The 14,051-nt window shown below is 47.7% G+C and overlaps 4 protein-coding genes across 4 annotated transcripts; 1 reads left to right on the plus strand and 3 right to left on the minus strand.

Annotated features, from left to right (window-relative positions):
* Nucleotides 1-1,023: 1,023 nt before the first annotated feature.
* On the plus strand, nt 1,024-1,749 carry TRVA0_030S01816 (uncharacterized protein; the record flags this gene model as incomplete). Its single annotated transcript, XM_076685933.1, has 1 exon — nt 1,024-1,749. The coding sequence occupies one exon, from the start codon at nt 1,024-1,026 to the stop codon at nt 1,747-1,749; it is 726 nt and encodes a 241-aa protein (XP_076539909.1).
* A 16-nt stretch (nt 1,750-1,765) lies between these two features.
* Nucleotides 1,766-2,316, minus strand: TRVA0_030S01838 (uncharacterized protein; the record flags this gene model as incomplete). Its single annotated transcript, XM_076685934.1, has 2 exons — nt 1,766-2,224; nt 2,284-2,316. 2 exons carry the CDS (start codon nt 2,314-2,316, stop codon nt 1,766-1,768), a joined length of 492 nt encoding a protein of 163 aa, XP_076539910.1.
* A 437-nt stretch (nt 2,317-2,753) lies between these two features.
* Nucleotides 2,754-7,127, minus strand: TRVA0_030S01860 (uncharacterized protein; the record flags this gene model as incomplete). The annotated part of the gene is made up of 2 exons (XM_076685935.1): nt 2,754-6,940; nt 6,995-7,127. 2 exons carry the CDS (start codon nt 7,125-7,127, stop codon nt 2,754-2,756), a joined length of 4,320 nt encoding a protein of 1,439 aa, XP_076539911.1.
* Nucleotides 7,128-9,039: 1,912 nt separating this feature from the next.
* Nucleotides 9,040-12,127, minus strand: KGD1 (2-oxoglutarate dehydrogenase family protein; the record flags this gene model as incomplete). The annotated part of the gene is made up of 2 exons (XM_076685936.1): nt 9,040-11,970; nt 12,029-12,127. The coding sequence occupies 2 exons, from the start codon at nt 12,125-12,127 to the stop codon at nt 9,040-9,042; spliced, it is 3,030 nt and encodes a 1,009-aa protein (XP_076539912.1).
* Between the last annotated feature and the right edge of the window lie 1,924 nt (nt 12,128-14,051).

Raw genomic sequence — 14,051 nt, forward strand, 5'->3', positions numbered from 1 at the left:
CCCCCTGGGGCTCCGCTACGCGGAGATCTGGTTGAACTGAAAGGTAGCGGGGGTTTGGGGGCAGAGCCCCCAACTACGGGAGCTCGAGGGCTGGCCCTCGAATACGCTCCGCTGAAGTATTATGGGGGGACCAGTCCCCCCAAACCCCCCTGGGGCTCCGCTTCGCGGAGATACTGTAGCCAGGTCAATTGACCTCCGCGGAGCGGAGCCACGGGGGTTTGGGGGCTGGCCCCCAAGTGCATTGGAGCTTATTGATTTTGGTACACTCATTGATTCTGGTATTCAATAATGTTAACAATACTCCCTGGGGTGTGAGGCTTTTATTTCAAATATTTCATGACCTGGAACATGATTACGTATAGTACATGTATACCCTGCATTATCTATAACAATGGTACACATAACAATGGTACCGCGGTGATGGTACTTTTTTCACATCTCTATTTTATTATAAGATCTATTAACTAGGTAAATCATGTGTTAATATATCAAAGTACAGCGGGATTTTATCGATCAGTTGAAGGTGCATTGAAAACTTTTCAGCATATGATACCTTATCAAGCATACCCTGTGAATAGCACATGCAGTAGAATAGAGTGGTAGCATACGTCATACGCATAACAGATCTTATAGCGAATACGCGTACTCACTTTCCCTTCCACCGAGCTCTCTACTGTATATGCCCCCACCTGCGGCGGAACGGATAGTCCATCCCGAATACCATGCAGCACGTTTTTAAAGCTACGCCCTGGGCAGGATGCAGAGCCGCACACGCCGCACAACTCTATTTGGCGGGGGTCCAGATCAGCCGTTCCCAGATGTCCGAACGTGGGGTCTCTCATTGTCGATCTCCTTGTGATCTCCCCACACTCCCGCTCGTCCGAACTAAGGTATGTTACACCTGTGGTACTATAGAAGCCTATAAGGCGTAGTAGGGGTTTTATATAATAAAAGATGATTGGTAAAGCAACTTTAGATCACCCGTAGCAAATCTAACCAATAACCATACCAAATAATCAAAAAATGAGGGAGGATGATACTCTCGTATTCGAGACGACACTAGCGCTTCTCGACAGTATTCACAGAGGAGACTCGTTTGCGATCCGACAGCTTTTGTCTCCCCCAGTGCTGACCCAGTTCGAAGTCGGGGACAGCGTTTCTGGGGTTATTAAAGCGTGCTGTAAAGGCGTTGCTGCCGATATCGCCAACCGGGTAGTCCGCCAGACGGGGGTCTCCATCTCGCCAGAGAACAGCTCGTTCTATTATAGGAGGATTACGAGATCAAGGCTCCAGGCTCTTCACTGCATGCCAGAGACTAAACTCGCATTCGTTTACGAATCGACGAGTCTGTTTTCAAAGCCGCTGTGGCAGCTAAGACGCATCAGGCTCATCGATGATGAGGATGAGGAGTATTACTGGAAAAACTGGGAGTCTTCGCTAGAGCGGGCAGAGTCGTGCTATAGTGCTAGGAAGCCAACGACCCACCATGACTTTGATAACATCCTTAATCTGCGGGAAAGCTTGGAAACAGCCTTCTCTGGAGATGCAAAGTCGCGGACTTCCTCGCGTACGGCCAGTATAGATAGCATCATGACTGTTAAGAGCGAACCGACCAGGCATCCTTTACTTCTGCATGCGCCCCAGCTGGAAACTACGTCTACGACAAAGTGGGCGTCCTCGCTGCCACAGGAACTGGCGTTCAAGAATGAGGAGGACGACTATTGGAATCAATACGACGACTATTTGTAGTCATTATTATTGTCGATTAAAGCTTGGAGAGATACTCCTTGATCGAGTCCACAATGATGAGATGGTCTTCGTCCTGGCGGAGGCCGCTAACCACAATAACGCCAATGAGAGAGTCCACGTTCTGTACCCGGATAGGAAACCCACCTCCATGGAACGCGTACTCCTGCTCCGTCACGGCAAAGTCTTGGATAGTCCTGTTCAATTGCCACATCTTGCAGCCCATGTACAGTGACGACGTGTTGAACCGGAGGACCGTACGCTGCTTGCGTTCGATCCATTTTTGGTTATCGACGTTGGTACCCGGCTTAGACAAGGCGTGGAAATACACCTGGCCACCAGTCAGCATGATGCTGATGGCGACAGCCTTGTCGTAGGACTGGGCTCTTTGTCGGATCAACGAGCCCAGCTCCCACGCAACGTTGGCATCAAACTTTGGAAGGATGCACTCCTTTTCGTGCTCTTCAATGTCACTGGGCTATTTATTTATTTTCAATTAGCATTTTGTATGTATATATACCAACTTTAGCTCCTTACCGTGAACCAACCGAGATACTTATGACCTGACATCCTGTAGCGAAAATGCTGTTCTCTACTCACCTCTTTATATAGGTCCGTGGTCGGATTAACCTGCTCCGCAACCCCCCCGGAAAAACACTGCATGATCATCTCAGCGCGCGCAAGTACCTCCTTTACTTAGTACTAATGGGGGGACCAGTCCCCCCAAACCCCCCTAGGGCTCCGCTACGCGGAGAATCCTTGCAAAATAGTTAATCGAATCCCTTTGAGAAGCTACAGGGGGTCTGGGGGCTGGCCCCCAGCTTCGGGAGCTCGAGGGCTGGCCCTCGAACACTCTCTCATTCTACTATGCTACCAGTAAAACTCTCAGGCAATCGTATCCTTCGACGGAAGATAGAAATAATGTACTAACCTCGTTTATTAAGTCTAAGCATATATTATCAAATCATGTATTCGTCCGAAATGAAAACAAATGTTCATAAAGAATATTACAGCATCATTGCGACCACAATGGCAGCCACAGCGAACTTGCTGATCTTGGCAAAGGATGCAGAGCCCTCGGCAACTGGACCCTGCTGGCAGTCACCACCCTCACAGGATGCCGCAGATGACTCTTGGGGCACGCAGTTGTCACCCTCGCAAGAAGCCGGCTGGGACTCAATTGGAGACAACTGAGTGGTGGGGACTGGCTGAGGAGTGACAGTCGTCTTCGAACCACTACAGTTCTCACCCTCACATGGCGTCGGAGTTTGAGCTGGAGAGTTCTCAGTAGCTGGCGAGCAATTCTCCCCTTCACACTGAGTCTCGGACTCGACAGGAGCGCCCGAGGACTCTGGAGCAGGGGCGGGAGCCGCAGAGCTTTCTGGAGCCGGGACTGGAGCACCAGAAGTCTCTGGAGCGGGTTGTGGGCATTCACCATTTTCACAGGGAGTCTCCGAATGTACTGGAGCTGGAGCCGGCGAAGTCTCCGGAGCTGGAGCTGGAGAGCCAGAGCTCTCCGGAGCAGGGATTGGTGCCTCCGAAGTGCCTGGAGGGGGCTGTGGGCAGTTGCCCTGTTCGCATGGAGTTTTGGACTCGACTGGAGTAGGAGCACCCGAAGACTCTGGAGCAGGTACCGGCGCTTTGGAAGTGCCTGAGGCCGGAGACGAAGCTGGAGAAGAGGCTGGCTGAGAGCACTTTTCGCATGGAACAGTCTGCACTTCAGTAACAGTAGATCCACCCGGAAGAGTGTGAACTTCAGTAACAGTCGATCCAGGGACTGGAGCTGGTGCCGCAGAGGTTTCTGGACCTGGAGCTGGCGTAGGAATAGGAGCTTCAGTAGTGCCTGGAGCAGGCTGTGGGCAATTGCCCTCCTCACAAGGAGTCTCAGACTCGATAGGCGATGGGGAATTCGAAGTCTTCGGAGCCGGGGCAGGAGCTGGAGAGCTTGAGGCCTCTGGAGATGGAGCAGGAGCAGGAGATGAAACTGGCTGAGAGCACTCTTCACACGGAACAGTCTGTACTTCGGTGACAGTCAATCCACCCGGAAGAGTATGCACTTCAGTAACAGTCGATCCAGGAATGGGAGCTGGTGCCGCAGAGGTTTCTGGAGTCGGAGAACCCGAAGTCTTCGGAGATGGAGCTGGTGCCTCAGAAGTGCCCGGGACCGGCTGTGGGCAATTACCCTCCTCACAAGGACTCTCAGACTCGATAGGCGATGGGGAATTCGAAGTCTTTGGAGCCGGGACTGGAGAGCTTGAGGCTTCTGGAGATGGAGCCGGTGCCTTAGAATTGCCTGGAGCAGGAGCAGGAGCCGGAGACGGGGCCGGCTGAGAGCAATTGCCCTCTTCACATGGAGCAGTTTGCACTTCAGTGACAGTCGATCCACCCGGAAGAGTGTGAACTTCAGAAACAGTCGATTTACCCGGAGCTGGTGCTGGAGGAGTTGGGGCGGCGGAGTTACCAGGGGTCGGAGATGGGGCTGGAGAGCAGTTCTCGCCTTCACATGGAGCCTGGGTAACCGGAGTGAGTTTAGTGATGGTGCAAGGGACCTCAGAACCCTCCTGTGTGCTCACAGTAGTAATAGTCATGGGCTTAACTGGAGGCGGTCTGGGCGGCGGAGTATAGCTGCACACTGGAGAAATAACTGTGACATCAGTTTCATACTGGGTAACAGTCTCAGTAACCACATCAGTCGTCAAAGTGCAGTACGGACACTCAGTAGTGATAGTTTCGCAAGATCCACCACCACACTCCGTAACTGTAACCATCGGCATAGTAGGGCAAGCCTCAGTCGTCGAAGTCATGCAAATGCCGTTGCAGCACTCAGTGACGATCTGGGTGTAGGTAATCGTTGGGGCATCAGTTGGTTCAACAGTAGCGCCCGGGGTGATATCAGCACCTGGAGTCGTAGTAGGGTAGATGATGCATGATCCTGTGGGAGTGCCGTTACTACCGGAATTCGTAATGTCAGTTGGGTTATGGCAGCTGAAACTGGACGGCAAGGTTTGGTACTTCTCCGCCGTAGTAGTAGCTGGGACTGGAGTCCAAATATTCTCGGTAGCACTAGTTGGAGAAGTGCCACTGCCGAGAGTAGTCTCCTTTTGCATACATTCGCCGCCTGTACACTCAGCCGGAGTGCTTCCTGTTGTTGCAGGAGAGCAGTTATCATCAGTACATTCAGCCGGAGTGCTTCCTGTTGGAGAAGAGCAATTGTCACCAGTACATTCAACCGGGGTGCTTCCTGTTGCTGGAGAAGAGCAGCTATCACCAGTACATTCAGCAGGAGTGCTTCCTGTTGTTGCAGGAGAGCAGTTGTCACCAGTACACTCAGCCGGGGTGCTTTCTGATGAAGAACAATGGTCACCAGTGCATTCAGGGGTCGGTGCTGGAGGAGCAGAGACAGAAGTGGTCCCACTAACAGTATTGGCACAGTCACCACCGTTGCAAGCTGGTGTAGTGGCAGTTCCGTTACTCGCCTTAGTAATAGCACCTCCATTGGTTACCTGAGCTACCGCAGTAGAGCTCGCACACCCTTCGCCGACACATCCTTTCGTAGTGGCTGCTGGGGTAGAGTACACAGCGACGGTCGAATTGACAGGAATAGAATGCATGGTGGATGGCGTGCTCTCACTTACAAGAATATTAGAGCACTTTCCTCCAATGCATGCAGCACTAGAGGAAGCACCAGTCGAGGTTGGAGAGCTCTCAGTGTATGAAGCAGAACAGTGCTCACCCGTACATTCAGGAGCCGAAGAACTCGGGACCGAAGATGCAGGAGTGGAATTAACTGGAGTGCTCGCCGTAACTGAACGAACGGATGAAACTGGAGAGCTCGTAGGTGAACAATTCTCATCACTGCAGACAGGAGTGGAAGAGAGAGAGCTCGTAGCAGGTGCGCAGTCCTCACCAGTGCAAGCAGGAACGGAAGACACCGGAACCAAAGATGCAGGAGTGGAATTAACTGGAATACTCGAGTTCCCGGTAACTGAACGGACAAACGAAGCTGGAGAGCTCGTAGTTGCGCAGTCCTCACCAGTACATTCAGGAGTGGAAGAAGCTCGAGAGCTCGCGGTAGCTGAACAATCCTCACCAGTGCAAACAGGAGCCGAAGACGCAGGAGTGGAATTAATTGGAATACTCGAGTTCGCGGCAACTGAACCAATAGATGAAATTGGAGAGCTCGTAGTAGGTGTGCAGTCCTCGCCGCTGCATGCAGGAGTGGAAGAAGGAGAGCTCATAGTAGGTGAGCAGTCTTCACCAGTACATTCAGGAGCCGATGACAGCGGAACCGAAGATGCAGAAGTGGAATTAACTGGAATACCAGAGTTCGCGGCAACTGAACCAATAGACGAAACTAAAGAGCTCTTAGTAGGTAAACAATCCTGACCGGTGCAAACAGGAACGGAAGCTCGAGAGCTTGTAGTAGCGGAACAATCCTCACCAGTGCAAGCAGGAGTCGAAGAAGTTGAAGAGTCAGAAAGAGTAGAGTTATCAGGAACTGAAGTAACGCCTGCCGAGCTCTCAGTATTTCGAGCAGTAGAGCACTCCTTTCCCGTACACACAACGGTCGAAGACACTGGGGCTGAAGAAATGGAATTGACTGCAATGCTAGAGCCCCCAGAAACTGAAAGCATACCCGTTGAGGGAGTACTCTCAGTCGCAGGAGAACTGTTAAAGCAATCTTCGCCAGTGCATTTTGGGACAGAAGACATCGGAATAGAGGAGGTAGCAACAGTAGAAGCAGTACTAGTCAAAGCTGGAGAGCTCTCGGTATATAGAGTAGAAGAGCAGTCCTTAACAGAGCATTCAGGAGTCGATGGAGCTGGGACAGTGGAGTTCACTACTTCACTGGCTGTAGAAACAGAAGCACTTCCGATTATGCATTCATCTCCACTGCATGCAATAGTACTGGTGGGAATTGGAGCCGTACTACTGGTTTTACGAGAAGTCGCAGCACAATCCTCCCCGGCACAAGCTGACTTAGAAGTAGTGGCACTATCCGATTCGATGGAAGTTGTAGCGGCAGATTGACTTGTAGATGCAGAATTAGCGGTCGACGCAACTGGCTCGAGAGTAGTACTTTCACACTCGCCCGAGGTCGATAGACTAGAAGCCCCAGGAATTGTTGCACTAGTTGCCCCAGAAGTCACAGTACTATTGCTGTAAAACGGACCAGTTCCACATTCAACGCATTCTAGAAGAGTTAGCACCGATCACCTCAGAACCTTATTCCAATTTATGAACTTACCGGCTACAGGAATATCACCATTGCGCTTTGCAAGACTCGCGTCATAGCCGTTATCACTTGGACGGCTCTCTGCCAAGGCAGCAAGAGCCAGCAGAACCGTGAATGACGATCCTTTCACAAGAAGAGAAACCATATTCTCTTTCCTTAGCCGACAAGCTGCTTAAGATACAATATCAAAACAATTTACCAAAGAAAATTGATCGCTTAATTGCTTTCAGATAGCGAAAAAAAGGCTGCCGAATTTCGAGATAGATGAGCAGTTATCTTCCACGATTTATATAGATTTGGGTCTCTTGGTTGTGATACAATGATTCAGAAAAAAAACATAAAATAGAGTTCCATCCCCTGTCAACGTCACTGTAGCGTAGTAAAAATGAACATGGTATTGCTGGCTCCATCGTGAGAGGCTGGGAAGTGGTTGGTATTATGTCTTAGAGCTGTAAAAAGAAATTAAGGTTTCAAACGATTCATAAACCCTCGCCGCTCATCGCTAGGTGTGAAAAAGTTTATTCCGTTTAAGGTTTGCAGATCGCGTGGCAATCTAGTGGGGCGGACGTTAATTTCGAAACGTCATGTCTACCAGCTGCTGAAGGATATTTATAACCTCATAAAATTATTATCTCACTATTTAAGCGTGTAAACAGACTAGGATAGACTCACGCGTAGCTGGGCCTGCGAAAAAAAAACTAAGCCACTGGGTTAGGAATATCTGGCGGATGCGGAAGTCTAGAAAGAAATCAGGACCAATTCTCTCGTGAAAAACAGGTAAATCAAACAGCGTAAGAGCTTCGGTTGGGACTGTTGTTTGGCGCCTAGACTTCTGACAGGTTGTGATGCTATCGAAACGAGTCTTCGCTAGATTGTCGCAGGACTATCGTTTCATCCTACAATCAGACTATCCTTAGACTTGCATCGAAACCCAGAGCAGCAGTGGAATTCATCGCATACTTGATTCATGGCTAAAAAAAGAGGTCGTTTAGCGGTATATGGTGATGGCTACACAGCACTGCATATATACTACCTAAAGTCGTACAACAATAGTATACTGCAGTGGTATCTCTCGCAACACATTCTATCCCTACATCAGCACTTCTCACACAGGTTCCTCCTGTTCACACAGATTGACTCTCCCGCCACGTTAATTACTGACACAAAGTTGTCCTTGTCTTGGAAATGTACTCAGACTCCACGAGGCGTTTTCATTCAATTCCCGTCATCTCATCACACTGGCCCTATCAAATTTACTCTCAATTTCCGAAGAGTACGAGGGCATCTTTCATTAGACCATGAATCAAGATTAAGCATACATTCTTTTCAGGGGGGGGGAAGGGGGAACATCTATGAATCAGTTCCTTTTTACGTGAGAACTCGCCATTTAATTGCTGCGTTTCAGGCGGTAGGTATCAGGGCACTTGGCATCTGTCGTCGGTGTGCGCCTGTAAGAGACGGATGCGACGTTATTTTCAGTAGAAGTCTATTTTTTTCGTACGTCTCATTATACAATTGTGAATTAGGAACTAAGTCTATTCTGTTTCCTTTTTCTCCGCTCGTTGTATAGCCTATACTGCACAGTGCACAAAATGACATAAGCGTCGTTCGGTAGCTGCCAAATAAGCATGTCAGAGTTCTTTATTTTACAGCAGACGAGCCAATGCAGATAACATAAGATCATCGCTATCACTATTTTTAATACCGCTAAAACCCTTTTTAATAGTTAGCTGCTAAACCATAAATACCGGTACTAAAGCCAGTGCTATTTTTCGCTCTCATTCAGGGTGAGATTCGATGAGAAGTTGCAGTCCAAGGCGGTTTTGATGACGTCTCTCATGTTGCAAGCGTGTACGCCCCCTATCATCCCCATCTTTCTCCCCGCCCCACACTATCTTTGATTTGGCCTGCTTTCGTCATCGCCCATCAACGACTCCAGGGGTTATCTATCAAACTGACTCTTGTTAATGCCTCCTTTCGCCCTTAATTTGTTACAAGATTCATTCCCTAGTGTCTAGCCTCCTATCTAAAAGTTTAGAAATACTACGGTAGTTCAGTTAAAACCTAAGAGCATCCTGGATGAACTTCTCTTCCTCAGCTTTGTGAACCACCTTGGAACCAGCAGCAACATGTGCACATGGATCACGCCCCGCATATCGGACCACGAAGTCGCTATACTTGGAGCTTTTCTGCAACAGCGTTTTGAATCGAGGCCGAATAAATTCCCAGGCCCCGGCGTTGAAAGGTTCTTCTTGACACCACACGATTTCGTCCAAATTTGGATAGGACTCAATAACGTCAAGCACCTGCTGCCAGGGGAGTGGATGTAGCTCTTCAATTCGAACGATGGCAGCATCATTGACCCTGTTTTCTTGACGGGCCTTGAAGAGAGTTACGTAAACTTGGCCGGAACAGAAAATCAATCGCTTGATGGCATCTTTAGCGGGAATCGATTTTCCATGTTCTGTGTCCTCCAACACAAATTGGAACTTAGAATCACCTGAGAGCTCCGTGATGTGTGACCGACACATAGGGTGTCTCAGCAACATCTTTGACATAAATAGGATCAGTGGCTTTCTAAACTCCCGGTGCATTTGTCTCCTAAGCACATGGAATAAATTGGCAGGGGTGGTGGGATATACGATCTGCATATTAGCGTCTTGGTGCTGTCGACCGAGCTTGTGATCATTGGGGAAAGTCCTCGGATCTTCATTTCCAAGGATAAGATATCGTTCCAACCGTCCAGACGAATGTTCGGAAGCCTGCCCATCAAATCCGTGTGGCAGGGACATCACCAATCCGCTCATTTGTAGCCACTTGACCTCTCCCGATGCGACGAATTGATCGATGATAACCTGCCCCGTATTCGCAAAGTCACCATATTGCGCCTCCCACATTACAAACGCCTTAGGACTGGTTAGTGAATATCCATACTCGAATCCCATAGCCCCGTATTCAGAAAGAGATGAGTTTAAAATGGAAAATTTGCCCTGGCCTTCAGAGACATGCTGCAGGGGTACATAGGTCTCTTCTGTTTGTTGGTCGTGAAGTACTGCGTGTCTCTGCGAAAATGTGCCTCGCTCAACATCCTGGCCAGCGATTCTTACTTGGTACCCCTCGGAGACAAGGGAACCAAAGGCAATAGCTTCAGCAGTAGCCCAATCTATCAATCCATCCTTCTCCAAAAGAGTGACCCTGTTCTTCAAAATTCTCTGAAGATTTCGATGTACGTTGAATCCTTCTGGCGCTTTTGATGCAGTGGTAATTAGGCTTCTTGCAAACTGTTCATCAATGGCAGTCGGGAATGAAGGAAGGATTTCAGTGGCCAATTCTTTCTGCGTCTTGAAGCCTACCCATGCTGACGAAAGCCATTCACTTGTCGTTGGCTTGTAGTCACTTGCGTTCTTGAATGCAGTCTCCAGCGTCTGCCATACTCCTTTCTTAATGGCATCGACTTCTTCCTGGCTGAAGATTTTCTTTGCAAGAAGCTTGTTGATGTACATCTCCATTGACGACTTCTTCTGGGCAATCCGCTTATACATAAATGGTTGGGTGAAACTGGGCTGGTCCGTTTCATTATGACCGTGCTTCCTGTAGCACACAACATCAATAATAACATCTGATTTGAATTTAGCCCTCCAATCAGCAGCAAGCTCAAACGCGAAGGTCACTGCTTCGATATCGTCACCATTGACATGTAAAATAGGCGCCTCAATAGATTTGGCGATATCCGAAGGATAAGGAGTTGATCGCGCCATTCGAGGGTCGGTAGTGAACCCAATCTGGTTGTTGATAATAACATGTATCGTGCCCCCAGTTGAATAGGCTGGAAGGCTGTGGAATCCTAGAGTTTCATAAACGACTCCTTGTGCTGCAAAGGCGGCATCTCCGTGAAGAAGCACGCCCATCGCCTTTGTAAATGTTCCCTCATCGTTTTTGTAGGACTGAAGGGCCCGCGTTTTTCCTAACACAATTGGATCTTCTGCCTCCAAATGGGACGGATTGGCGACCAGAGACAAGTTCACTTTTTTGCCAGATGGAGTCGGCCGCTGGTAGTTAGCGCCAAGGTGGTATTTGACATCGCCAGATCCTTCATCAGCAGCTCCGGACCCATAGAATTCAGAAAAAATCGACTCATTTGGTTTCCTGATGACGTTTGACAGCATGTTTAGCCGACCTCTATGAGGCATTCCGATAACAATATCTTCAACACCATAGTCAACAGATCTATCAATGAGACTCTTAATACCAGGGATCATAGTCTCACAGCCCTCAAGACCAAACCTTTTGTCATTAGGAAACTTGGTCCCAAGGAATTCTTCAAATTGAGTCGACCAGATAAGTCGGTCAAGAATGCGCGTCTTTTGCTCCTTATTGTAATCATACCGTTGGGGAACTTCAAGCCTCTCTCTGAGCCAATCACATTTTCCTCTGTCCATGATGTGAACGTATTCAATTCCCAAATTACTTGAATAAATCCGTTCACATTCTTTTATGACACCCCCAATTGTCATTTCCGTAATACCATGAGGAATAAAGTTTGGCAGTATTCCTGGACCCAAGGTGACCTCCCCCTTAAGGTCCTCCTCAGTGAAGTTGTAGTATTCCGTCGTGAGTTCTTTAGGAATTGGCTTATTCTTATCATCGCCAAAAGATATTCCAAGTGGATCGAGTTTCGCCTTTAAGTGCCCTCGAACCTGAAACGCTCGCACCAAAAGTTGCACCTTCATATGATTGATGACGGGATTGCCTTTGATTTCATGCCCAGGGATGCTTACTGGGACTCCTCCAGATGCAATTGGAATATCCTGAGGAGGCTTTTGTGGTACAAAGGCTTCGGACGCGGGGATACCCGAACTCAAGTTCTCAAAGTACATCCTCCATGACTTATCGACAGAGGTAGGGTCAGCAGCCCATGCCTCATACATTTCCTCAATGTATATGGCATTACTTTGCTGCATGAACACGTCTGAACCTCGGTCGCTTGACTTTATTATTAGTGAAGTTAGTAGTCTGACTTACGCACCCAGTCTTTGTGCTACTTACAAAGCTTCTCCGTCCGTAGACATGTGCCGCACTCGATCGCCACAAAGTTCGAGCGACAATCCTAGTAATTGTTGCAGTTCGTGGTATAGTTCTCAGCATTTCCAATGTTGCCCTGAAGAGGATAAGAACGTAAGATCCTTTCTTACTGAAGGAGGTTTTTGTTTACGCACAGCGCCGATCACTCATGTGGTAGGCGACGGAAATCCGGGGTAAGAAGTACGAAAATACGGTAACAAAATATTGCTAGACTACGGAAATCCGGGGTAAGAAGTACGAAAATACGGAGATAAAAATTAGCTAGAATACAGTGTGCATTGTACTGTACAGTACTGTATAAGTAGAGCACTCATTAATTTATTCTCGCAGGACTTTCCAATACAAGTGTAACATGGCTTAGTATTGTATGTGCAATTTTCTTTGGAATCCATTTACCGTAATCAAGTTGAACCTTGAACAGGATTAGTCTACAATTTGTCAGAATAAGCCCATACCTATGCAAAATACTTCTACATCTATCAAATATTCGAGTTACCTGGAGGTAATTGTATCATTGAATATATAGGCAAGAAAAACTACCGGTAGCTAATGGGAGCCATTGCGCAATGCAATTATGGGCAATTACGGGCCATGCTAGATGATGCAATGGATGAAAATTGCCCTCGGGTGGCTGGATACACGTTTTATCCTACCTAGAAGACCTATCTTTTCTCTCTCTCTCTCTCTCTCTATGAAAACCGGCTCCCGTCATACTCTCAGCATAGCCCTGCAGCTGAGAACAGGATCTGGTGCGTTTGGAGCGTACTCTTATAAAATCAGCAATAGTAGATGTTGGGAATGCTCATGTAGAGAACCTGAAACGGTCGAACAAGTCCTGTAGCAGTCTGCTGACTACGAGTATTTCCATGCATTCCTAGTCAGAAGTCAGTCTTCCGACTCTGCTCTAGAAGAAAGGGTTTTCCGTCGTGTCATCCGCGCTGGTAATAATAATTATTGATTAAAGTCTGATATAAGCGCCAAGGAAATTAGCCCCATCAACCAAACGTTTTGATTTTATTGATTTCTTTAGTATGTTGATGCATCTACGAAGCGGATCAGCTGATGCAATGTAGTGTAGAAGTCTAACTGAGCCACCAAGCGGCAAAGGGCACAAAATACAGATTTCATTTATTCATTACAAGAAAATAGTACCAAACACTACAAAAGCTCGGCAGCCGCCCATTGGATTAGAAGCTCTCAGAAGCGCTAAGTGCGAACTGCAAGCTAAAGAAAAATATTAGTGGGAAGATTTCGCACGCTCTCATCTAGAAGAAAGGGTTTTCCCTCGTGCCATTAGCGCCTCGGCGCTGAGGAAATCGGCCCCATCAACCAGATGCTTTTTGACTCTCATTGATTTGTTATAATATGTTGAAATGTCTGCTTAGCGGACTAATATGTTGACGTACTATGTACTATATAAGCCTAACTTGGCAACACAGTCGCAACGGGCTCGAAATACAGACGATTCATTCATTCATTCGCACGCTCTAAATGAATGAAAATCAATTAGCGTCCTATGGGTGAACTGAGGCAAGAAGACCCCGATACATATTACAAAATACCGGAAGTATTACTGTTAATCCAAATAGTAAAATCAAAATCCAATCAATCGAGTTCACACAATGTATCGCATTTGCGCCGTGGGGACTGGGTACTTCCCGTAGCTCCCGGGAAACAGTTTCCATCATGGATTGAAAACGGGGAATCTTCCAAACTGGTGGTTTGAAGTATAATAATAATAAATCTTGATTAGAGTCAAAGCTAACGCTAAGGAAGACTGTGTCTAAACATTTGGCTTCAACAGCCGGCTCAATATAAGCATTAAAATATAATCAATGGCAGAACATTAAGTAGCCTGGGATAATAATAATAATATATCTTGATTATAGTCTGAGCTAACGCTAAGGAAGACTGTGTCTAAACATTGGGCTTCAACAGCCGGCTCAATATAAAAATTAAAATAAATCAATGGCAGAACATTAAGTAG

The sequence above is a fragment of the Trichomonascus vanleenenianus genome (assembly GCF_965637985.1).
Source record: "Trichomonascus vanleenenianus strain CLIB 3782 genome assembly, contig: TRVA0_030S, whole genome shotgun sequence".
Lineage (NCBI taxonomy): Eukaryota > Fungi > Ascomycota > Dipodascomycetes > Dipodascales > Trichomonascaceae > Blastobotrys > Blastobotrys vanleenenianus.